The 26,141-nt window shown below is 49.5% G+C and overlaps 1 protein-coding gene across 1 annotated transcript in view; it reads left to right on the forward strand.

Annotated features, from left to right (window-relative positions):
• The window catches only part of DNMT3A (DNA (cytosine-5-)-methyltransferase 3 alpha), a 104,384-nt gene that overhangs the window by 31,453 nt on the left and 46,790 nt on the right, over positions 1-26,141 (forward strand). The window contains exons 3-5 of the mRNA XM_006880619.1: positions 10,208-10,478; positions 17,420-17,463; positions 17,915-18,061. Of these exons, the coding sequence (XP_006880681.1) occupies positions 10,208-10,478; positions 17,420-17,463; positions 17,915-18,061 (462 nt within the window). The remainder of the gene's footprint in view (positions 1-10,207; positions 10,479-17,419; positions 17,464-17,914; positions 18,062-26,141) is intronic.

The following is a 26,141-nucleotide window of genomic DNA, read 5'->3' on the forward strand; positions in this document are numbered from 1 at the left end:
GGAGAAGACCCGGGAGGGGCGCCCAGGGGAGGTGCGGACCAGGATGGGAGGTTGGGAGGCGGCGCCCTGCGCCCACCTGGGCTGCACTAGCCTCTCTGCTGCACTGGGGTCTGGAGAAAGACCGCAGACCCCAGCCTCGGCACTGGCTCCGACCCCCAGAAGCTTGTAGTCCGGGAGAAGAGCTCCCGAGTTCCCTCCACTCTGGAAGGCGAGAGGTTCATGAGGATTAGAACCGGGGTGCTGAAAGAAAAAAGGTCGTGGAGTGAAATGCCCCTGCCCTCTGAGAACTGGTCCCTGACCCCTGGGCCGTCCCCCACTGCCCTTAGGAATGAATGGATTCTTGCACCCCCAGATGTCCAAATCCTCTTGCGTTGTTTTCCTCGCCTCTTGTGTGAGAGAGAGAGAGAGAGAGTGTGTGTGTGTGTAACAATTATAATAAAGCAACTCTTTTTTTAAAAACCCACCAAACTGCGTTTGGCCCCTTAGCACTTTGACCCTCTCCATAAGCAGCATAACCTATCCTGGATGAAGGAGGTGGCAGAGGTGGGGAACAGTCGAGATTTTGAGCTAACGAGGAGGACCCAGGGCCTGCCTGTGGGGAATTACTTTCCCGTTTCCACGGATTTACTCCTTCTTGCTTTGCTTCTGGCTTTTGGTTGAGGTGGAAGCTGCCAAGGAAATAGGCAGCAACCGTTTGCTGACGCTTCCTGGGCACATGAAAGCTTCCTTTCCTTGGAACCCCCGTAGATTTGAAGGTTGGGCTTTCCCTGACATTCAATCCAGAGGGAGGTGTCTGCTTTCAGATGCCTCTTTTGTACCTGGGTCATCCTGGGAGCTTCTCCACTTGGTAGGTGTGTGACCTGAGAGAAGCCTGAGAGACATTTTCAACTGAAAAGTGAGAACAACACTTCCTACCTCGGAGTGGTTGTGATAATTAAATGTATTAATTTTGCAAGCATATGTATGCTGGATTCGTTGCTTGGAATGGAGCAATTGGGAGAGAAAGAAAAAATAAATAAGACAAAGCTCACAGTCTAGGAGGGAGACACAGAGTAAACAAATAATTAGGTACAGTATGAGTGCTATAATGAGAATGCGTGTGAACGCGCTTGGTAAACAAATGTGGCATGCAGTGGGCCGGGGATGATGGGGACGGAATGCTGCCGTGGACTTTACCCCCATCCTTCAGGGTGAGGCTGGGCCTGCAGCTGTCTACACCTGCCAAGTACACAGGGGCTTATGGAGCTGGATGGGGGCTGAGGGCCCCAAACACCAGATCCCTAGCACAGTGTGTGAGAAACAGGCAGACAAGCAGACACGCTTCTGATGTTCACCATTTTGGAAAAAGGCAGAGTCTCTGGTCCCTGCCACGGCCCTCAGTCCAGGGTTTCTCAGCCTCATTACTAATTTAATGGCAATAATTGTTTGTTGTTGGAGTTGACCTGTGTCTTGCAGGGGGTTTCACAGAGTTCCTGGCCCCTACCCATTAGATGCCGGCAGCACCGCTGCCTTGTCCCCATGACAACCAAAAATGCCCACAAACATATGGCCAAGTGGCCTCTGCTAGTTGGGATTGGGCAAAACGGACTTCCATTTGAGATCCACTCCCTTAGTCTACTTAGAATGTGACTCCACAGCAGAGGCCCTGGGAGGAGTGGCAGACAACAGAGAAACAAGAAGCGTGACCCTCCCCAGTACCAGGGGTCTTATCTGAAAGGAAGGGAAAGATTAGCACACACTGAGGGACCCCAAGACATGGCAACAAAGTTTGTAGACCTAGAATGAGTGAGGTCTGCTGTTTGGGGTGGAGAGCAGTGGATGGCAGGATCAAGCTTTACATGTTTATTAACTTTAAATTAACATTAGCCTCACAGCAGAGTTCTGGTGGAGCTGTCCTTAGTGGATTGGGCTGCTGACCCCCAGGTGGCGCTTCTCCGCCTGTTCGAATCCACTAGCACCTCCAGAGGAGATGCGCAATTTCCTTTCATGTCATTTACAACCTCCGGAATCCCACTCCCGGGTCAGGTGTGAGCCGGTTCTGACTAGATGGCAATGAGATTAGCTTCATATCTCTTGGATTATCTGTGCCTCAGCCCCTTGTCCGGAGGGAGGAGGAAAGGCTGACTCCTATCTTGCTCTTCTCCCTCCCCTGTGAAATCCTACTGGTGAGAAGCAGAAGCCACAGTTGTCATCTTGGGCTGCAGTTTCTATTTGTATTTTCTTTTTTTAAAAAAAATATGTGTGTGTGTGTGTGTGTGTGTGTGTGTGTGTGTGTGTGTGTGTGTGTGTACCGTCAACTTGGACCTGATTGGTGATTGGTACAGGAAGAGATTGTTCCTCCTTCTCCAGCAGAGCATCTGGTGGATTCAAACCTCTTGCCTCTGGGATTGCAGTGCAGCTTCTTGGTACTAGGCCACCAGAGCTCGCCTCTATTTGTGTTTTCTAAGAGGCCAGGGCATCTGCTTCTTCTTCCTGCCTGACCCTTTAGAAAAGAGCAGCTCAGGGGCAAAGCAAGTGTCCTGGGCTGTATGCTCTGTCTGCAAGAGTTCAAGGCAAGTGTGAAAACAAAGATAAACAAAGCTGAAACTCCCTTTAAACAAGGGAGCAGGATGTTCTAACTCTGATAAAAGCTAGGTTCCCTAGTGAAGATCTTACACATGCCAACATGCACACTCCACCTGATGGAACAGTGGGTTAAATGTTCAACTGCTATCTTAAAGGTTCACATTTGAACCTACCAGCTACCTGAAAAGAGAAGGATAAAGCACTGTCTCTCAGCCGTGGAAACCAGTGGAGTGTTGGAATCAAGTCAGTGGCAGTCGGTTTGGTTTTGGAGTTTATTAGAGAGAAAAAGATGCTGTTTTATCTCAAAGAAAAGACCCAACTGGTTGTAGAGACTGGCAAGTCCCAAGTCCCTAGATCAGGTATCAGATTGAAAGTTTCTCCTGACTTATGTAGCTGCAGGGGCTGATGAACCCAAGATTGGCAACTCAGATGGCAGGCTACTGACTTCTTAGACTGAGGAATCCAAGATTGGCAGGCAAATGTGGCAGGCTGTTGGCTCAAGTCCAAAGAACTTGAGCAGGGTAGGTGGTGGCAAACTAGATGTAGGCTCCCGATCAAGAAAGCTTTGCCAGAACATGCACACATCATCCATCCATCCATCCATCTTCAGTGCAGGCCATTTATTCCCTCTCAACTGATTGGCTCCTCATAGTAGTTCTCATTGAGGAAAGACCTGCATCATAACTGCCGAACCAGAGAATCATGAGCAGCTAAGTAGACACACAACCTTGACCATCACTGACCGTGGCTGTCTGTGGAGTTCCCGCCAGGTCCCTGACTCCACATTGTCTCTGTTGGAGAGAGCAAATTTCTGTCTAATCATGAGAGAAAAGAAAAGAAAATAGGAAGAAGAGGGAAGGACTGGGGGTGAGGGGGTGAGGAGAGACTAACACAGACCTGGCTGAGTGTGTGTCTCGATGGGGTGCAGACAGCTTACACTGGGCTACTAATTGAAAGCTTGGAAGTTGGAGTCTACCTAGTGAGTTCCCTTTTGGGGCCTGGGTGTCTCCTCTCTCAGACAGCCTCCAGGCCTCCACAGTTTATGCTGTCCTTCTTACCTGAGACGCCCCTTTTCATTTGCACCCAGCTCCTTCTCAGAGTTGCTTCAGCCCATCTGCCTGCAGACCGCCTTGCTTCCTCCCTCGCAGTGGTTTGCCACAGGGGAATTTGACCTGCTCAGTTACCCAGGGCCTCAGACAACAAGCTAAAGGGCTGCTACTTAGCTCAGGAGGAGGGGGAAAAAACCCCAAATTTTACAGCGTACAATATCTTTTTTCACATAATATTTGATTGTGTTTTAGGTAAAAGTTTACACAGCAAACTAGGTTCCCCTTTAACAAGTTTTATGCAGATTGTTCCATGACACTGGTTGCCATCGACAATGTGTCAGTGTGCTCATTATTTCCATTCTCTTTGTTCCCTTTCCACTGATCTAGCTCCTTTGTCCTTCTTGCCTGCTCTTCTTTGCTTTTGGGTAAACATTGACCGTGTGGTCTCATGTAATTGATGTAGGTGATTGTTTAATGGAACATGTTGCTCACAGGTGATGGTGTTCCTTTTAGAAGCCCATCGACTATTTGACTGAAAGGTGACTTGCAGAAGAGGCTTCAATGCCAAGTTCAGAGGGTATCACAGGGCAGTGGTCTCAGAGGTCCTTCTAGTCTCTATCGATCCAGCAGGTCTAGCCTGAAGGGATTTGAAATGTGGTCTACATTTCCCCTGAAATTGACCTGTAACTTCTGTTGTGTTCCCAGTCAGAATGATTTCTTTATAGCCATGGCCAGGCCCATGTACTCCCAGTCTCAGGCTGGAGAGGCTGCTGTTTGTGTGGGCTCCAAGTCACGTGGAATAGTGTCTTCTTTGAGCTTCTGGTTTTCCTTCCTTCTCTTTTGCCCTGTGTGAATAGAAATCCATGGTTTTAGGTAGCTGCTCCCAAGCTTTTAAGACCCCAAAGGAGCCTCACCAGACTAGGATGTGTAACACGGTCTTTGTGAACTATGTTATGCTGACTGACTTAAATTGTGCCCTGACACTGTAGTTCCAAGCTTTTTAGCTCAGTGGAACAATCCCATGAGTGTTTTGACTATGTTGAGGCAGCCTTAGAAAGCGAATTCTTTATGGGTGAAATGGACCATGGTTAGCCTGGGTAGGAGCCTTACTTTCTCCCTCATCTCAGGTCTTCAGCTGCCTCAAGGCTCATCAAGGATCAGAGAGGGTGGGCAATGGAGGGTACGGTGGTAGGAAGAAAGGGGGTATGGGCTAGTGGGGTCAGGGGAGCTTTAGACTCTCAGAGTTAATTCTAGAGCTGTGCAGAGCCTTCCACCGCTACCGCTCTCCCCAGTCCACCCAGCAAACCCATCTCCCACAGGTCAGGAGTGTGCCTGATGCCACTGTGGACCCATAGCCTCCAAGGCAGGGCTAGAGGAGGTGCTATGTCAATGTCCTTCAGTGACTGCATTGCTGGGGACCCTGGAGCTACACTGCACCACAGCAGGCACTCCTAATCTCTATGCTTTGGAGTTGACAGTCAATAGGAAGTAAGTTCCAGGGTGAAAGGATCCCCCCCCCCCCCCCACACACACACCCCAAGCAGGAAGTGAGCTATGAAACAGTTATCTTGAGAAGCTTTATGGGTCAGAGAGCAGGACCTGGGAGGGGGCGGTGCACAGAGTGTACCCCAACTTCACGTGTCTGTGAGGCAACAAGAGGCTACAGGAAAAGGAGAACACACAGCCATGGTAAGAGATTGGCTTTGGTTGAAACTTTTCAGCCCACGTTGACCAGGTTGGGTGTCCTGTCCGCTTCTTTCCCCTCCCACCCACTCACCACGGGCCTGTACCTTGTTTGGGGCTTTTTGACCTTTCTCACAAGGGAAGTTGCTGTCTGTGGGGGACTTTTTTACTTTCTAGGCTGTCTGACGTTTCATTTCATACTGAGCCTCGTGGGCTGAGATTATTTACATCAGTGAAGAACTTTCTAGGTAGGGGGTGTGACTTAAGTGAGGAGGCAGGAGAGACCTGTGAACCCTGGAGAGAGGGTGTGCTGTTGTTATGGTTATTTGCCATCGGATCAAAACTGACCCATAACTGACCCTCTGGTGAGTTTTCAGAGGCAGTAAACTGCTCAGGAAGAGATTGCCCGTCTTTCTCCTTTGGAGCATCTGATGGATTCAAACCTATGCCTTTGAGATTGCAGCTCAGCTTCCTACCACTTGGCTGCCAGAGCTCACTTCTCTGAATCCTGGGAAGGCTGTGAAGTCCTGACTTATGAGATGATGGCTGAGATAGGGGTCCAGGTGTTCTATTTTTACTCCTGTCTTGTCCCAACGTGCCCAAGCCTTGCTTCCACCAGAGACCTGGCTCTTCTGTAACTTGTGCAGCCTTCTAGGGGAGGCGCTCCCTCCTGGAGGCAGGTCTGTCCTGCCTGCTCCATGCAGCGGGTAGGAAGCAACTTGCTGAGACTCTGGATTTCATTCTATCCACTCTCAGGCTCTGGGGGCCAAGAACCTTGTCCTGAGAGGAAAGCATATCTTTTCCTCAGGACGCTCATCCCTTTTTGACTACCCAGAGTTCAAGTGACAGACCTTTTGAGCAGAAAACAGCCTTGGCAATGGACAGGCTGTGTAAGGCAGGAGCTGCCGAAACCAGTGTTCTCTCGGGCTATAAATATGCACGTGAGTGGTAGAACGTTTTGGCAGGAATTTGGCAGCATAGGGACCAGTCTCTGGAGAAGAACATCATGGTGAAGAAGATCAAAGGAAAAAGGAAGCCTCTGAACAAGGTGGATGGGCGCGGAGGGCTCAGGTGCAGCAGCAGTTGTGAGCACGGCACAGGACTGGGCGCTGCTTTGTTCGGTCATTCATAGGGTCGCGGTGGGTTGGAGCTAAAGCAGTGGCTCCCATCAGCACCACACCATGTCATGGACAGACTCTGTAACCCAGCCAGCCCACCTCTGAGGGGTACCATAATTAGAGTACACAAGTGCACAGAACTAAAGTACTAGGGTGTACATGGCAGTGTTGTGTAAAAAAGCAGCAAAAAGCCGATTCATCTAAATGTCCGTGATTAGCGAGCTGAATAAATCAGGGATCAGATAGAGCATTGCACAATTTTACACTGAAAAAGTAAATTGCAGAGCGTTGAGTAGAATGCCATTTTGAGTGGATCTGATACACATATGCATGTGTATCTTACGTATGATTGTTGTATACCATCAAGTCCGAACCAACTCCTAGCTACCCTCCAGTGGGTTTTCAGAGGCAGTAACTCATATGGGAGAAGATTGCCCAACTTTCTCTTGTGGTGTGACTGGTGGATTTGAACCATGTAGCTTTAGGTTCTGGTGGCTTAATGGTAAGAAACTGCACAGCAACCTCAAAGACACGCAGTTTGAATTCACGAGCAGTTATGTGGGAGAAGTATAGGCATTCTCCTCTTGTGTGATTTACTGCCTCCAAAAATCTGCTGGAAGGTTAACGATGGATTGGTCCTCACTTGATGGCACACAAGAAGAAGAAGCAGCCACCTGAATGGGCAGTTTGGTGGCCTTGTGGTAAAAAGCTGCACTGCAATACTAAAGGCACATTGTTCGAATCCAACAGCTGCTCTGCAGGGAGAAGGATGGGCAGCCTCTTCCTGTGTGATTTTCTGCCTCTCATAGCTTGCTGGAGGGTCAGCTATGTGTCGGTTCCAACTTGCCAGCACACAACAGTCACAAGAGCTCCCTACGTATAATTAGAGAAGTATAAGAAAAATGTCTAGGGAGCTTTGGTGGCAAAGTCCGCAGGGAACTGCATTGCTAACCCGAGAGTGACATCTCACTGTCAGTTCACATCTACTTGTGACTCTGAGGGAGAAAGATGAGCAGTCTCCTCTTAATGCAATTTATCGCCTCTGTAACCTGCTGGAAGCTCAGCTATGAGTGGGTTCTCTTTTGACAACAATGATAGAGGGGGGAAACTGTTAATAGTTTCGTATGGGGGCTGTTTTTAGTGCTAGAAGGTTGAACTAGGAGCTTGAACTCTTTAGCCCTATTCATATGTGCTGTTAGCATTTTCATATGTGTCTTACTTTAGTTTTTACATGAAATAGGAGACTTAAAAGAAAAAAAATGTACCCCCATTAGTCTAGTCTTATTGTCTCACTTTATAAATGAAGGTGGTGTTAATATAAAAGTTGGCTTTTCTAGCCATTACGTTAGGCCCCTCTGGTCTCCAGCTACCTTAACTGCAGATACATGGTCTTGTAAATCATCAATAGCTATAGGACTAGGATAAGAGAAAGCTTCCCACACTGAGTAGCAAGACTTGAGAGAGACTGGAGCAAGATCCTGGTGAGAACGAGACCCTGGTAGCAAGATCCTGGTGATTGTGGTGGAGAGACTGTGGCATAGCTGTAGAGAAACTGTGGCACGGTGTACCCAGAGGAATACTGAGATAAAGGCCACAGTTAAAGGCCAAATGCTGACTGCTGAACTGAATCTGGAGTCTGGACTAATTGAAGAATTGTGCCTCTGTACCACTGGTCTAGAATTTGGATTTGCATTGGGTAATAGTCTTTGTACATCTGGTCAACACTGTTGGCACCAGCAGCCAGGAAACCAAAAAACCTATTGTGATGGGAAAGTCTGCTGTTAGGGACCTCTCTAAAGTACTCAAGAGCAACAGTGTTTCTCTGGAGACTAAAGTGTGCCTGATACAGGCCATGGTCTGTGCAATCACATGTTATGCATCAGAGAGTTGGACAATGACTAGGGAGGACAGAAGGAGAATTGATGCCTTTGAGCTGTGGTGCTGAAGAAGAGTATTGAATGTACCATGGGCTGCCAAGAAACAATCAGATTCATCCTGGAGAGGGTTAAACCAGGCTACTCTTTGGAGGCAAGGATTCTGGGGCTTCGTCTGACATACTTTGGGCATGTTGCAAGGAGGGACAGGTCCTTGGAGAGGGACATCATGCTTGGGAGGGTGGAGGGACTTCACAAGAGGGGAAAATCCTCTATGAGGTGGATTGATTCAGTGACTTGGGTAATCGAGATGGGTGTGTCAGAGGCAGTGTGATTGGCACAGGACAGAGCAGGGTTTAGGGCTTTTGTACATAGGGTCGCTATGAGTCGCAAATGACTCGACGGCACATAACAGCAACAACAGTAGTCTTTGTCTCCTGCACCCTACAATTTACTTCCCTTATAAACTCTCCTCTTAGTACCACAATGTGAGAAAATTCTGTGAATCAACAATGAACGTCAAATCTAAAGATTGGTGGAAAGAGGTGCGGGAGCAGGAGGTGGTGTGTCTGATCGAGCGGCTATCTTTTTTGCTGCTATGGACATTATTGATGAGGACAGCTCCCCTTTATGAAGCGGGTAGGAGTCAGACTCGGACACTCTCACATTCCGTCTGCTACCTTTACTGTGAGGAACCCAATGCATCCTCTAAATGCAGTATCTAATGTGAGGCTGTGGATCAGCACCATGTTTGCTGAGATGGTATTGTCCCTTTCCTCCTGTGGCGCAGGCTTTGCACAAACGGGGGCCACCCAAGGTGGGGTGCTGGATGCAGCCTGGTGCCCTTGGGTGTAGCAGAGTTGATGAGCCCAGACTTGCCTCTCCTTGGCCCAAGATGGACACCTCCTTTCTTCCTGCACGTTCCTGGCTGCTCATTTCCAGAAGGCCAGGGACCAAGTGCTCACACACAGCTGGGCCCAAGGGGCCTGGGAACGTCCTTGCAAATGTGTGACCTCTAGCAAATCACACCACTCTCAGAGACTCTCAGTTTCCCGCACCTTCGTCTCTGACAAGTAGGGAGACTCTGAAGGGATAATGGGAGTGAAAGAACTTTGCACACTGTGCAGTGACACCTGTGAAATACAGCCATGATTAATCTTTTTCAATTTTATTACTTGGAATCTGAACGAGTTCAGTTCTCAGATTCTTAGGACCTGAGGGATAAAACAGTAAATCTCCTCTTTGAGAGAAGGAACGTAGGACAGGTGTTGCTGGAGAGGCTGTAGATTACTTGTCCCTGCCTTGGCTCTGTTAGATGTGAGCTCCTGGGGAACCTGTGGGGGTCACCGCTGAGGGAAAGGGCTGAGCTAAGCTTTTTGAGGACCCCGAGGAGTGCTGTGTGGATGGCCACCCTTTGATCCTCACACTCCACTCCACGTGACACTTGTCAACTTAACTGATGTCAGGCTTGAATCCCAAGAGACCAAGGAGACCAGGAGAGCTCAGAAGACAGGCATCAGACCAGTGTGACGTTAACAGAATTGACCTGGTGGTGCTAGAATCTTCTGAGGCAGGCCCCAGTTTGAATGATGGATCACACGGGGACTATAACAGGGACAGCTGGGTGTGACCTCGTTGTGTGGGACTGGGTGGGTCTGAGGCTTGGGTGGGGAGCAGATGAGACTCACGAACCTGCTGGAATTTCTCTCCCTTTTCTTAAGCTGGAATCCACAGGCCCTTTGATTTAAAGTCCATTAATGCCTTGAAACTGACATCAAATTATGCGTATGTTCACTTGCATGCACATTTATGTGGGCACAATCCTCTGGACAGACGGCATGTAGAGGGGTCAGCGGCCCAGAGAGGCTCAGGCCGCTTGTCTAATTAACCTTCCCCTCATGTCTCCTCCTCTCTCCAGGTGGAAAGCAGTGACACACCGAAAGACCCGCCGGTGACCTCCAAGTCCCCGTCCATGGCCCAGGACTCAGGCTCCTCAGAGCTGTTACCCAATGGGGACTTGGAGAAACGGAGTGATCCCCAGCCAGAAGAGGGGAGCCCGGCTGGGGGACAGAAGGGCAGGGCCCCAGCGGAGGGAGAAGGGACAGCCGAGACCCCACCAGAAGCCTCTCGGGCAGTAGAGAATGGCTGCTGCACCCCAAAGGACGGCCGAGGAGCCCCTGCAGAGGAGGGTGAGTCTCCGGCACAAGGGGCAGGCTCATCTGGGCTCCCCCAAAGGGCTAGGCTTTGGGACCTAGAAAGCCAGAGGAAGGGTTTGGAGGGTTGGCCTGGAGGCTGGGGGCTGCATGCCAGGGCTCTGTGCTGAATGCAGCCTACACACATCTTGTATTTGGCCCATGTCGTGTTTTAAACATTTCAAAAAAGTTTTAGTTGCCAGCTTTTGAAAATCAAGACATTTTGCATAAAAATCTGGAGTTTGGGCTTATCGTGAGGAAGGGGGTTGAAGCTAAATCTGGCAACAGTGTGGGCTTGTACGATACCAGTGGTGGATGGATTGGGGCGGGTGGATCTCCCCATTGACATGGATGGGTTTACCTCAGCCTCCACCTACCTGCTTACTCCTTCAAGGGACCTGACGCTCTTGGGGTCATGGTCTTTGTAGTGCTTGGTCAGGGCAGAAGAAGCCCTGCAGGAGTTAAAAGCCATCACTCTTCCCTGTGCAGATGTCTTGAATCCACTCTAGTTTGGCTGGCATGACTGGAAATTTGGTTGTGACACTGTGGGGAGAGAAAGGGATGTGGGGGAGAAGCTGTGGCCTGAGAGTCCAGGAAAGCCTGAAGGCATGGGATGGGGATGGTGGCCTCAGTGCCCTGTCCAGTCCCCTGTGCACTCTCCATTTCCCTGTGCACTGTCCAGTCCTGGCCTCTTCATCTGGGGACTTTTCGGCCCAGCCGGAAGTCCTGGAAGGTGGCCCACTTTTCTCTTTCAGGTTAAGCCAGCTATTTCAGGGCCAACCAAGCTGTAAACATGTTAGTAATGAGGACAACTAGCATTTGTATAGGACTTCACAGTTTACCCAGCGCTTTCTCATACATTATCACATTTGATCCTCTCAGGGCCCTGCCAGGTTGTTTTGCATATGTGCATTTTAATTTCAAAAAAGCCTTCCTTCCAAGTGTGTATGATGGAATGAGTAAATTGATCAATTGGCAGAACTTACATCGCATGGATCCAAATCTAATATTCATGCAGGATAGAGAACATTTCGAAAAGTAACCCACACTATAAAAATATCTTTGATTCGTTTATTATTCAGCAAATATTTATGATGCTTGTACGATGTGCGAAGCTCTTGCTGAGGCACTTTGCATCCATTGTTGTATTGACTCCTCCAAACAATATGCAAGATGTATCATTATCGCCATGAAAAGGTGTTAAAAATGAAACTTAAAGAGCTTGATTGAGCATCGCAAGGCCTCCTGGCTTGGAAGTGGCAGGTCTGGGAGTCCAGTCTGTCTCAGGCTTCAGAGCAGGTGACCTCTCCACTATCCTTGGCCGATCTGATGGTGTGGGACCAGAGAAGGTTCTTGAATTCCCATGTCTCCAGGCTTCACTTTGGTACCTCTTTGGTCTCCTTTGACACTTTAGGAGAATGGGGGTAGTGGAAGTGCGTCTGAGTGGAGGCGGAAAGGGGAGACATTGCCCTTGATGGATAAGAGGAGGACCTCTCCCCAGCCAGCTCTACTCAACCACAGTGCTCTCTAGGGGCCAGGACTCGGTTGATTTCAGTTGTTGTGTACCATCAGGTTGGGAACCAACCCACAGCTGACCCTCGAGTGAGCTTTCAGAGACAGTTAATACCATGGGAGGAGATTGCCCATCTTTCTCCTGCGGAGCAACTGGTGGATTCATACCACCTGCCTTTGGGATTGCAGTGCACCTTCTTACCACTAGGCCACCAGGGCACCGTGATTTCTTGGTTCCTGAAATCCCGCCTTAAGTGGTGCTAGGCTGCTGCTCAGAAGTAAGGTGAACCTTCCTGTAAAGTTGTTCTTAAGTCTTGAGAAGTTGTTTTTTGGGCTTGGAATTTCCTTATCTCCATTTCTAGTTCTTCTCAGGATCTCTTTCTTCAGTCAGCTGGTGTTTACTGGACACTATTGAGAGTGTACCAGGATCTGTGTGAGGTACTGAAATAAACAAAAATCTGGTGCTTACCCTCCGAGACCACAGTCTACTGGAGAGACTGACGTTAAGCAGAAATCCACACTTACACATGGGTACACAGAGCTACGTGCTCTAAAGAGAAATGGTGTGCTTCTCTGAGGAACTCTAACCCAGGAAGCTGGCTAAGGCTGGGATGTGATACCTGAGCTCAAGGATGAGTTAGAGCTCCTCAGGCCAAGGTGGTGATGGGAGATGAAGAGTGAAAGTCTTCGAGGGAGCAAAGTGAGAGGTTAGGAGATGAAGTAGAGAGGACACAGGGCTGGACCATGAGTGCCTTTAAGGTTGCATTCTCAGGGAGCACGTGATAAGCTTTGTGTTGTGAAAAGATGACTTTGCTGTCTGGATCATGGAGTGCAGTGGAGGGACCGGGAAGAGGACTGACTGGTGAGGGGCTGCTGCTGAAGTCTGGGAGAGGAGGGATACTCTGATCAACAAGAAGAGATGGGGAGAAGTAGATGATTGCAGGAATCCGAGGGCTAGTGGGGAGATGAGTCATGGATGACTTCTAGGCTTAGAACTTTCACACACTGAGTGGATCTTCTTCAGAATCGTGGTGCTGAACATGGTGAACAAAACTGTTCAAAGGCTCTTTCCTCTCCGCACTTTGTCCTTAAATTGCTCCTGTGTGTAACCCCAGCTACTCAGGAAGTTGAGATACCAGCAGGGGTCAGAGCTAGTGGGATCCTTGAAGGCCACTGTGAATGGCCGAGACCCTGAGTTTTGTGAGGTGTCACTGAGAGAGACACAACAGCCTATGAGAGGCGCAGTCAGCGTGCAGCAGGCAGTGGCTTACTCTGTGTGGAGGCTGGGCCTGTCCTGCAGTCAGCTGACACAGAACGCATGCTCAGCTGGTGCATTCAGATGAAGGAGAATAAGGACCCAAAAAAGGAAGTGACTTGGCCACAGTTGTCCTCCCTCCAGGTCTCTGTTCAGGGGCCCCCCAGGGTGTCTCCTGGATCCCTTTTATTAGTTTCTGTACAGGAAAGCCAAAAGGGCTTTACGGCAGCATGCATATGGACTGGGTACCCTCCTGAGTGTATGTAGGAGCCTCTGAACCTATAATGCAGTCAGGAGAAAGAACTGCGACCAGGAGAGTTGATCAGCTGTAAAGACACTAGCCAGCATTCGGACCAGCACCTGACCAGGCAGTTCTCCCAGCCATGATGCCATAAATATGATAATAGTAATGATGGCAATGTGGCTTTTACATACAAAGATCAAGCCTTTGTTGGGTATCTCCTTGGGCAGCTTAATTAGCATCACATCACGCGGGAGCCTGTTGGAAATGAAGAACTTCAGGCTCCACCCCAGACCTGCCAATCAAGACCTGCATTTTACAAGCATCCCTGTGATTTGTTTGCATTTTAAAGTTTGAGTAGTTCTGCTCTCTCTATAGGGAGCTCTGGTAGTCTAGTGGTAAAGAGCTGTGCTGCCAGTACAAAAGCGTATGGTTTGAATCCACCAGCTGCTCTGTGGGGAAAAGATGGGCTGTCTCAGCCTGTGTGATTGACAGACTCGGAAAACCTGCTTTCAACTCAATGACACATAACAACAACTGCTCCCACTAGCTTCTCCTATTTAGTCTTTATGAATCTGTAAGGAAGACACTTACTTTCCTTATTTTTCAGTCTAGGGCAGTGAAGGTTCATGAAAATTCAGTCACTTGCCAAGATTCTTCAAGACATGAAGTCCCAGAGTAGGGCCAGTATAAATTCCTCTCTGCCCAGGCCAAGCATGGGCTCACCACAGCCTTCTGAGGTCAGCCTGGTCTCTGCCAGGAGGCCCCTCTGCAAGGAGATTCGGGCTCTTTTTAAAGAGGACTTGGAGTGGGCCCTGGATGAGCCTTAATCCACAAGTCAATGTGAGAAGCCAGCTAACCTTGTCTGCTCCCAGGTCCTGGGATGTCCTCGGGTCATGGCCAGGCCTGCCAGGCTGCCCTGGAAGGCACATAGCCACCTGGTCCTGCCCGTGACCCTGGGTGTGGGCCAAGAGCAGATGAACTTCAGAGGAGTGTTGAGAGAGCAGCTGACCCTCCTCAACTCATGACAAGTGCTGCATGTGTTGGCAGCCACGCCGTCTTTGCCTGGGCAGGTTGGAAAGTGAGTGTGTGTATCTGTATGTGTGTTGTCACTCAAGTGAGCATGTGCACAGTCTGTTAGGAAGAAAATTCCAGAAAGAAGTGAGTTGGGAACGTTGTGGTGATGTTGTTATGTGCAGTTGAGTCCTCTATGGCTCATAGCAGCCCGATGCACAAAAGCTCTGAACCCTGCCCTATCCTGAGCCAGTCTCAGGAAAAATTAATTGTGTCTTATGCAGCATAGGGGCTCAGGGGATGGAGAGGAGAGAAATATGAAGGAAGAATGGCTATGGTGGGTGCAGTGTGACAAAAGCTGGCGCACGAGTCAGGAGCCCTGGAATTGGATCTTGTTTCTGACAGTAAGACACACAGTATCTTGGACCTCAGTTTCTTTGTCACCAACATTTAGGGCTTGGAAGAGTGTTCCAGTTCCTTCCAGTTCTGACTTGCTTTTCTTTCTAATGAATAAATGTTTTCCCTCTCCCCTCATGATGTTGTTGTTGTTGCGTTGTGCACCATCGAGTCGGAACCAGCCCATAGCTGACCCTCTAGCGGGTTTTTCAGAGACAGTAAATCACACAGGAGGAGTGAATTTTCAGAGGTAATAAATTGCACAGGAGGAGACTGCCCATCTTTCTCATGCAGACCAACTGGTAGATTCGAAACGCATACTTTTGCCTTGGCAGCGTGATTCTTTACAAGTAAGCCTCCAGGTAAGAATTTGAGCTGCAATCCCAAAGGCATGAGGTTCAAATCCACAGGAGGAGGCACAGTCTCCTCCCATGTCACTTACTGCCTCTGAAAACTTGCTGGAGGGTCAGCTATGGGTCGATTCCATCAAGAAAGCACCAGATCTCCCCCCTCATAAGCATAAGAAGTAAATGCTAAGGAGGGTCTCTGGAAGGAAAGTTGGAGAGATAACAAAGCATCTGGAGAAGAGAAAGGCAGTGAGGGCAGGCCCGAGTCCCCCTGTGGGGGACGTGGTTCCAGCCATGGCCTTTCAGCTTCTCCCTGAGCCTCTGATCCGGGTGAGAGCTCTGCCGGGCCTGGGGCACAGCCTGCTGGGGCCTGGAGCCCCCTTCTGGCAGCCATCAGCATCGTGGGCACAACATCAGGACGGAGAGGAGGGGGACTGGCTGGTCCGTGAAACCGGCTGAGCTGAGGCCCAAAGAGAAAAAGGGCCTCTGATTGTGGCGAAAGACACCTAAAGAAAGGATAGAGTAGAGATGGGTGAGACATGCCTTAAAAGGCCCGTCAGGTTCAAAGCACCCACGTGCTCGCACCCACTCACGTACCCGTGACAGACGCTCACTTCCTCCCCCGCACCTACCTCAACAGCCAGCTCACTCGTCATCACTGACACTCAGCGTGCCATACCCACTGCCTGGCACCACGTCTGCACATCTACAGGTGGAGTGAACCTGGGCCCGGGCCCTTCCTCCAGTCCTTCAACCCCCAGGGCCTGACCTAGGGCTGGGCTTGGCGAGAGTGGCCGCCACTCAGAACCAGGGTCCCCCCGAGGACAGGCTGCCCTGGGCCTGCAGATGCAGAGAGCACCCTAGGCTTTGGTGAGAGGGAGGGAGACACCCTCTCAGGTGGCAAAGGATTCAGAGGCCTTAAATGCTTGTGTCTGGTTTCCGCTTTGGAGCCAGGAGACGAAGCAGGGGCTGTTTTTTCCGTTTCTGGCCCTTTGTGCCTCCCCTTCCCCCACTTGTCATTCCCCAGGCTACCATGAGCCAGCCTGAGTGACCTTCCTGTTTTGGGCTCAAGCTCAAAAACACTTTCTTAGCTTTAGGGGGGGAAAAATGTCCAAGGGCCCAGGGTGGAGTCCGGGCTCACTCCCTTCAACCCCAGATGGAAGCAGAATTCACTGAGCGCAAACGAGTGGATGGCAGAACTACAGGCCCAACTCCAGAAGCCTGTCTGGGAGGCAAGGACCAGCGTAGGAGCAGAGAACTATTATAGAAGAGTGGGACTTGGTACGGTCTTGTGTGCCCCGTAAGGACAGTACCTGGGGCTTCTGCCCCCACTTGGGGTCCAGTGAACTGGACTCAGGCCCAGCTGAGGAATTGCAGAGAAGTAGGGGAAGACGGGCTGGGGAATGTTGTGCTTCCCTTTAGGAGTAAAAGCAACTATTACTGATCATCTGTTGTACGCACGGGGTACTTACTGTCACAGTTATGTAGGGTTTCAGCACATTTATCCATTCAGTGAGGTAACAGGCCAGGAGAGTCTGTGGAGGTCACACCCGACATCCAAACACAAATCGAGACAAAAGGCTGAAATCAGGGTGGGAGAATGGATATTTAGAACTGCAGGAGCCACCTTAGCATCTCCCACATCTTTATTTTCCAGATGAGGACGCTGAGTCTCACAGAGGCAAGGCGACTTCACTACACTCTTGCTTCAGTCAGCCGGTGCCCTGACACCCGCCGTCACACAGCCATGTGCCCCGGAGGAGTCCGCCTGTCTCCCACACGAGAAGCTGTCCCCCGCTTCCAGGGAGGGCTCCCTCAAATTCAGCACTTCCTTTCCCTGGACTGGGAAAGGAGCCCTTCACCAGGAGCACCAGGGTGGGGTTATTTTTAGCTCCCTTCAGCAGACCTGAGACCGAGTCAGCGTGCCGTGCCGGAAACCACAGCCCCGTCTTGGTTGTTGTTCCTTCATACTTGAGCTTCAAGCTTCCCCCCAGACTTCTTGCTCTGCCGTGGGCCTTGCTTTGAGTCCAGCATGTGGTGGGCCATCATGTTGGATACATGGACACCGAGACTAGTGGAGGATCCCAGCCTCCCCACAGCAGAGACACCCCACCACCACCAGAACCACTCCTGTCACTCTGCCAACAGTCCCTTTGTTCTTCCCTCTCCACAGGCAAAGAGCAGAAGGAGACCAACATCGAGTCCATGAAAATGGAGGCAAGTGCTTCCCTCAACCCCCAGGGGCTCTGTGGATCCTGATTCTAGAAGGAACCCACCGCTCTGACCTGGCTGTGGCGAGTGTGTGAGGGGGAACCTGGGGGTGGGAGCCCTCCCTGCCCCCTTTTTACATGACCCTCTGTGAGAAGAAGAGGAAGTGGGTGTGGAGGTTGGAAGTCCCCCAGCAAGGCAGCCAGCTGGTCCCCCTCCAGGGAAGGCGCACCTCCCCTCACATCCAGATGCCCCCACCCCCACACATCCCTCACTTCTCTTGCCTGGGCAGGGCTTGCCCAGCCCTCATGGGCCTGGCATCTCTGACTGGAATCAGAGTTCCTGGGTTCTGTTTGGTGTCCCTCATTGTCCCCGTCATGAGGAACAAGCCCAACAAGGTGGCTGCCAGTGTCCATATTAATGCCTGTCTGTCTATCTGTCTGTCCCCTCTCTGTCCTAGGGCTCCCGGGGCCGGCTGCGGGGTGGCTTGGGCTGGGAATCGAGCCTCCGACAGCGGCCCATGCCACGGCTCACCTTCCAGGCGGGGGACCCCTACTACATCAGCAAGCGCAAACGGGACGAGTGGCTGGCACGCTGGAAAAGGGAGGTGAGATGCCTTCTGGCCTGGGCCCCCGGCCCTTCTTGTGAAGCTGGAAAACCTAAAGTTTGGCCACGCTGTCCTCTGGAGCTGCTGTCTGGCTCAGAATGAGCCAGTTTCTTCTTCAGCTTGAGGGAACAGCCTGATCTCTGGACAATGACTGGTTCTGTCCACAAATGGTGATTGAATCATTGCTGTGCACCAGGCACTAGGCCGTGGGTATACATGGTACCTGGCCCTCTGGAGCTGACATTCCTGTGGAGCAGATACAAGTAAATGGGGATACAACAGAGGGTAGCAGAGACAGCTTGTCGGGAGAGGCTTCTTGGAGCAGGTGGCATTTACATTGGGATCTAAAGGAACAGAAGAACTGCCTATGCAAGGAGTCAGGTAGAAAAGAGCCTTCCGGGAAGAGAAAATAGCCCAAGTAAAGTTCCAGCTTGTTGACAAATTCAAAGAGGAGTTTGCATAGGAAACTGGCGAATGAGTGAGCGTCCGGGAGAGGGACCAGGTGAGGTGAGAGGTGAGCAGGGCCATGTGGATCCTGGGCAAACGCTGGTCCAATTCTGAAGTACACAAGGAAGCCATAGGAGGTTTGCAAGCATTTGATGTGGGAGTGTTTTCTGTACCGGAGTGGAAATGATTTGATATGGACTAAGGTGGCCTTGTACTTTGAACATGTAGCTAGGAGACTCTATTCCTAGGAAAGGGATGTCATGCTTGACAAGATGAAGGGTCAGCAAAGGAGAGGAAGGACTCCCAACTGCACTGACAGAGTGACTCCAGCAATGGCCTCTCGTATGTCAGAGATGATGAGAATGGTATAAGATAAGCAGGGCTCAGGCCAGTGTTCATAGGCCAGAGTCATATTTGAGTCAACACACCTAACAAGACAAGAGCACAACAAGGTAGCATCAGAGAGAAAGGGATAGGTTAATTTGGAGACAGAATCAGTGGATGAGCTGATGGGTAGGAGATATGCGGGAGGGTTGAGGAAAGGAAGAACTCAATTTCTAGGGACACGGCCAGACACCTGGGTTACTGGTTGTAGTGTTGATATGAACAGGTTGGGGACAAGTTGAGGGTGAGATGATGTGGTGCCTGTTAGGCCTCCACGTGGAGGTACCACGTTGCAGGTAGACGTGTCTTCCTGGGGCTCAGAGGAATCTGACTGCAGATAAAAATGTATGCGTCATGCACAGAACTCTGGCATACAAATCCATGGAAACCCATGAGCTCATCTAGAAGGAGAGAGAAGAGGCAGAGTCCCTAGACTGGGGCGACAGAAACCCCACCATGTGGAGGCCAGACACAAGGGATGCTGTAGACTACAGGGACTAAGAAGGCAAGCTTAGGAGGGAAACTAAGAAAGCAGGGTGTCAGGAAGGAGAATGTTGTGAGTCTTGTGGAAAGCTGCGTTCGTGAGCCGTGCCCAGTGCTGGTGACTCTTCTAGGAAAAGCTTCTGCGGGACCAGGGGAGGAGAGAGTGTGAACCATGCTCTGGAGGGAGGACTCCAGGAGCAAGGGAAAGTGGAGACAAAAAGACCAAGGAGTGAGTTCAGCCCACCAAATGCTGTTTTATATTCTCTTGCTTTCTTGTAAGTTTGATTAATAGGGGTACAGAGACTAGGGGGTGTTGACATGCTGCAAGTGGGAAGGTTCAGGGAACTGTGGTTAATAGCCATCACATGGGGCATTTCACAGGCACCCTTGTTTACCTCGAGCCTGTAAACGAGGGCGGTACCCCATTTTACATCGTGTGAGAGTTTGCTCTAGAAAAACCAAGTGAAAACAAGGTGAGAATTTGCCTACTGATTATTTGAATCCCTTTAAGATCCAGAAAGGCAGAAATTCTTCTCTTGGGAGAGCCTAGAAGAAGGGAGCTAGTCTGAGGTCTGGGGAGAAAATTGTACTTAACTGGGCATATAAGTGTTCTCTTTGGGGTGAAAATTCAGGCTTTCTCTCCCTCAGTTTAACTGTTGTGGCGCTAGGGCCCTTAGAATGTGGATGGGAATGACTTTGCTTTTTTAGCCCTCCTGTCATAGGCTCCCATTTCTGTTCATTAGTCTCAGGGTGTCAGCCTTGACCTGCAGGCTTCTGGGATATGTGGGTGTACCTGTGTTGTGCAGGGTCAGCTGAGTCACCACCTCCCACATGCGTTTTTCTCCTGCAACGCGTCCTGCCTCCCTGGCACCTTGTTTAAAAATTTTGAAGGTGTCAGCCTTGACCCACTGGTAGACTGTAGGGAGTTGCACTGCTAACCCAGACTCAGCGTCTCTCTCATGTTTCAAATCCACCAGTGGCTCTTGGGGGTTGTGGCGGAAAAGACTATCTCCTCCTATACAATTTACAGCCTCTGAAAACTTGCTGGAGGGTCAGCTATGAGTTGGTTCACAACACAGCAGCATTTAACAACATAGATGATGTATCATGTGTTTATTCTCCCTAAAAGAAGCAATATTGAGGCTTCTCCTCAGTTACAATTAAAAAAGGATGTCTTTTCTTAATCCACAGGAAACATGTACGATAATTGATAATAGTACACTATCTCAACTTTATATTTTCTGTTCAAATGTTAAATGGTTCTTGTTATGAACATTTTGAAGCAACTAGTGCATTGAGCCCCCGTCAACAATCATAAACACTTTTCTACGAGAATAATGGCACCTCCTGCCCCCTAGTCCCCCCCAGTAAAGTCACTCAGTGAGTAGTAATAAAAAACTAAAAAGTGTATTTAATTTATAGAATTTCCAGGGTGTATAACCTGATAAGAGGTGGAGAACCAGAAACAAAATCTGTTTTCTTTTAATGAAGTTATTCCTTATTCCTTTAATGTAAAGATATATAATCTATATAAAGATATTTAATATAATGTAATGAAATACATCCTAAAGAATTCCATGTCTTCCAGCTACAATTTTCAGAGCTACTCTTTTCCTCTTTTGAAATCAGAGGACTGGCTGGTATACAAACTCACACAGCAAATGGAAAATGAGGTTGGACTAGATTAGAATTTAGGTTTTCTAACTCCTATGTTAAGGGAGACAGGACACATCCCTGGCGTACACCCTTCCTGATTTTGAACCATGCAGTGTTTCCTTGCTCTGTTCTGACGACTGCCTCTTGGGTCAAGTACAGGTTTCTCATTAGCATGATCAAGTGTTCTGGGATTCCCATTCTTCTCAGAGTCAACCACAGATTGTTACGATCCACACAGTCAAACGCCTTTGCATAGTCAGTGAAACACAGATAGACATTCCTCTGGTATTCCCGGCTTTCAGCTAAGATCCATCTAACACTAGCTACAATATCCCTAGTACCATGGCCCCTTCTAAACTCAGCCTGGATTTTGGCAGTTCTCTGCTGATGTGCTGCTCCAGTTGTTTTTGGATAATCTTCAGTAGAATCTTGTTTGCATGTGAAATCAGTGATATTGTTCTGTAGTTTCCACGCTCTGTTGGGTCGCCCTTCTTTGGGATGGGAACAAATATAGATATCTTCCAGGGGGGGCTGGGCTCTATGAGGAGTAAGGTGGGATCAAGATTGGTGGACAATCTATCAACAATTTGCGATATGCAGATGACACAACCCTGCTTGCTGAAACTGAGGAAGCTTGTTACAGAGGGTCAAGGACTGCAGCCTCCAATATGGATTGAGACTCAATGTCAAGAAGACAAAGATGCTCACCACTGGACCGACCAATCGGCAGCATCAGGATGGATGGTGAAGAGATTGAGATTGTACACAGCTTTACTTTGCTTGGCACCACAGTCAACACTCTTGGCACCAGTAGCCAGGAAATTAAAAGACGTATTGCCATGGGAAAGTCTGCTGTTAGGGAACTCTCCAAAGTACTGAAGAGCAGTGGTGTCTCTCTGGAGACTAAGGTGCATCTGATACAGGCCATGGTCTTTGCAATCACTTGTTATGCATCAGAGAGTTGGACAATGACTAAGAAGGATAGGAGAATAGATGCCTTTGGGTTTTGGTGCTTGAGAAGAGTATTGAGGGTACCATGGACTGCTAGGAAAACAAACGATTCATCCTGGAAAGGGTTAAACCGGGCGGCTCCTTGGAGGCAAGGATTCTGAGGTTTCGTTTAACATACTTTGGACATGTTGTGAGGAGAGACCGGTCCTTGGAGAGGGACATCATGCTTGGGAGGGTGGAGTGACAGCACAGGAGGGGAAGGCCCTCCATGAGGTGGATTGATTCAGTGACTGGGGTAATCGGGATGGGAGTGTCAGAGGCAGTGCGATTGGCACAGGACAGAGTGGAGTTTAGGGCTGTTGTACATAGGGTCGCTATGAGTTGCAAGCAACTTGATGGCACATAGCAACAACAACAACAACAACATGTTAAGGGAGCTCTGGTGGCCTAGTTGTAAGAAGCTGCTCTGCAATCCCAAAGGCACGCAGTTCAAGGCCAACTGCTGCTCTTCAGGAGAAGGATAGTCTCCTCCTGTGTGATTAACTGCCTCTGAAAATGGGCCGGAGGGTCAGCTATGGGTCACTTCTGACTTGACAGCACATAAAAACAAAAACCAAAAGCTCCTGTGTTGACCCTCGCCATCTATTCCACCCTCGGCCCTCCTGGGCTATGTCGGGAGACTAGAGGGGCATCAGAACGAAACAAAGCAAAGCAGAGCAGAAAACCAAACTGGCTGTCGTCGGTCAGTTCTGACGCATGAGACCTATGTGTATCACAGTCGCTCGGCCTCCATAGGGTTTTCAGTGGCTGATTTGTCAGAAGTATACCACCAGGCCTTTCTTACAAGGCAGTTGGGTGGACTTTGCTTAAGCACCTCTTGTGTGTTAACCACTTGTGTTCCTAGGGAGACTCCTAGGAAGATGCTCTCTTGGTATTTATTGTTCTTGTTCAAAACTCACGACCACAAAGTTGCTTCCAGCTTACAGTGGTCCTCCACTGGCTTTCTGTCCTAACAAGGAGACTGTCCATCTTCTCCAGCTGATGAATTGGAGCCTTTTGGTTAGCGGCACAGCCTGCCTGCTGAGGCCTGAGCCACCAGAACTCCTTCTGCTGTTCTTAGTCACCATTTAGTAGATGTTCAACTCTTAGCAACCTCCTGGAGCAGAAAAGAACCATCCTGTAGGATTTCCTATCCTCATATAAACATGCAAGGGAGGAAGCTGATTAGGAAGGACTGAAGAAGCATGGACGTATTTGAGTAGGGGTGTTGGTGAAGAATGTTGACTATTCTGTGGAGAGACAGAGGACTAAGCAGTCTGCCTTGGAAGGAGTACAGCTGAGAGTGCTCCTTGGAAGTCAGGAGGTGAGACTTGATTCCTCTCACTTGCTTTGGACATGTTATCAGGATGGAGAAGGACATCAAGCTCAGGAATGTAGCAGGCCAGTGAGAAAGAAGTAGGCCCTCAGGAGATGGAGTGACAGAGTGACGACGGTTCAGACACCACAAGGATTATGTGGATGGTGCGGGGCCCTGGGTTACACAGGGTGACTGAGTCTGTGAGATCTTGATGACACACAACAACAACAACAACAAAAACAGCCCCAACACAAGCAGGTTGCCGGAGCTGCTGGGTGGGTTTGGCCCACTAATTTTTTGGTTAGCAAACAGGTACTTAGGCGTTGTGCTGTATGCCTGCAATAACAAAAATGTTCAGAAAGCACGAGTAGCTTTGAAGATCCCCAGGTCCCCCTTAACTGAAGGGTGATCTTGTCCCTCTCTGGCCTGTTTCCTAAATGTCTTAGAATGTGAAGAATGCATCTGCCTTTCTGGGTTTATCTTTGTCTTATGGCATTTGATTTCACTGCAGTTATCTCCCGAGACCTTCCTGGAGTTGGCACTCCTTGCTCCTTCTCCAAAGGTACCTCCTCGCATCCTCCTCTTCTGCTGTCCCCAACTTCTGCTCTCTGCCCTCTGGGGTTTGCTCCCACATTCACCCCCTCCTCCCACACAAGGGAAAGGGTCCTGTTCTGGGGAACTTCCCATGGTTCAGGATCCAGCTCAGCCGTTCCCCACGCAATGTACCTCGAAGGCTTAGCTAGCATGTCCTCACCCCAGAATAAGACCTAAATTTCCCCTGCTCTCTTGATCCCCAGTCCCCCCAGATCCCCACGATGAGCTCTGCCTTCCGGTCTCCCCACATACTTCAGGAGCCCTTTCTTCAGCTGACTTCCAGAACCTTCCACATTCTCATACAGTGCCAGATCCTGGGGCTCCAGGAAGCGTGGAGGAATCCTCTTCATCCTTAGAGAGGAGGCAGGTCCCTGGCACCTGTAGGAAGGGCAGTGCCCTGAGTAGGGCCATGGGCCAGCTCTGCCAGGGCTCAGCCACACTGCAACAGGAAGTCGCTTTGACTTTTAAAGGATGGTCTGGAATTTAGGAAAGGCGAAGGACGGGCTTTCTGGAAAGAGACAGAGCATGTGCAGAGGTTCCCAGGCACAGCATTTTCTAGAGTGGAAGTTTACTGTTGTGGAGCACAGAGCACCAGGAATGTGATCGGGAAGTGGAGCTCCCTCTCAGAGCCCGGGAGCAGGAAACAGCTTCTAGGCTACACAACTCCCTCCCCTGGTCCCCGCCTGTGACCAAAGCCAGGCTCATCTTCCCCCCGAATGCTCTTCTCAGCCCAATTTCCTTATCCTGTGCTCACTATCATGGTTCGTCTGTCCATCTGTCAGTCCATCATGGTTGAAATCTACTCTTTATTAAGATCTGTCTATTGACTACCTCCTCAGACTTGCTTCCTCTTGAAATTTAAGGCTTATACTGTCACACAGTGAAGTGAAATTGAAAGCAAGTATTTAAGTAAGGAGAGTGGAGCAACTCTTCCTTCCTAGAGCTGAAGTGGGGATTCCTGCTGGTGCTGGGAGGCGGCTGTTCCCAGTCTACTCCACCTCCTAGTCCTTTCACCTGTTTGCTGATCTTTCTCAGGATTCAATTCTGCTTTAATCAAGACCTAGGAGCCCTGCTGGCATCCTGGATTAAGTGTTGGGCTGTTAGGTGAAAGGCTGACAGTTTGAAGGTATCAGCTGCTCTGTGGGAGAAAAATGAAGCAGTGTGCTTCAGTAAACATTTACAGCCTCGGAAATGGCACAGTTCTTACCTGGCCTTGCAGGTTGCTGTGAGTTGGAAGTGACTTGACAGCAGTGAGTTTTGGGGATCTTAATCATGACCAGATCCTGCTCTAGAACCTGCAATGATTTCCCATCATCTCTCTCTCATCATGTCAGAATTCTTCTGTCGGTTTCTCAAGACTTCAGCCCTCACTGTGATTTCCACCACCCTCCTCCAATAGGGAAGAGTTCTAGTGGCTTAGTGGTAAGGAGTTTCACTGCCAACCCAGGGGCTCATGGTTCAAATCCACCCGGAGCTTTTGGGAGAAAAATGAGCAGTCTCCTCTTATACCATTTACTGCCTCTGAAAACCCGCTAGAGGGTCATCTGAGTCGGTTTTGACTTAATACTATATAACAACAGCCTCTAAGAGGAAGGTCCTTTATGAGGGACCAGTCTCCTTTTTAGATTTTTTAGATTTGCTGTGCTCATTCCTTCCTACACACCATTATTCATGTTGTACCCTATTCATTTTCCAGGACTGAATCCAAGACTTGTCTCCCTTTCCAGGGAGCTTTCCAGGATTTCTCCAGTTCACAGTGACCTCTTTCCTTCTCTAGACTCTTGTAGTAAGCCTTGTTATTAATAACTACTGATGGATTTGGCACCCAAGTTCATTTCATATGAGTTTTCATTAAGTGTTTTTTACATGTTAGTTACATCTTCTCCCATCATATCCACCATGGTATTGGACAGGGAGAATAGGGTCAATGAATTCCTATTAGTTGACGAAGCAGTTGGAAAGTTAGTGACTAGGGAAGCGCTCTCAGAGGTTTCAGCCAAAAGGAACTCGGTTCGGATCCACCAGCTGCTCTGCAGGAGTAGGTTGGGCAATCTCCCGTGCTGTTCACTGCTTCTGAAAACCCACTGGTGGGTCCGCTTTGGGTTGGTTTTTTATTAATTTTCATAAACATTTACAGAGATGTTGGGTTTCCATTCATTCATTGTTGCACTATTCTCTCTACCCTCCTCCCAGTTTGTTCTTGTCCAA

Source organism: Elephantulus edwardii, unplaced genomic scaffold (genome assembly GCF_000299155.1).
Source record: "Elephantulus edwardii isolate Elephantulus edwardi_28Jun2011 unplaced genomic scaffold, EleEdw1.0 scaffold00009, whole genome shotgun sequence".
Lineage (NCBI taxonomy): Eukaryota > Metazoa > Chordata > Mammalia > Macroscelidea > Macroscelididae > Elephantulus > Elephantulus edwardii.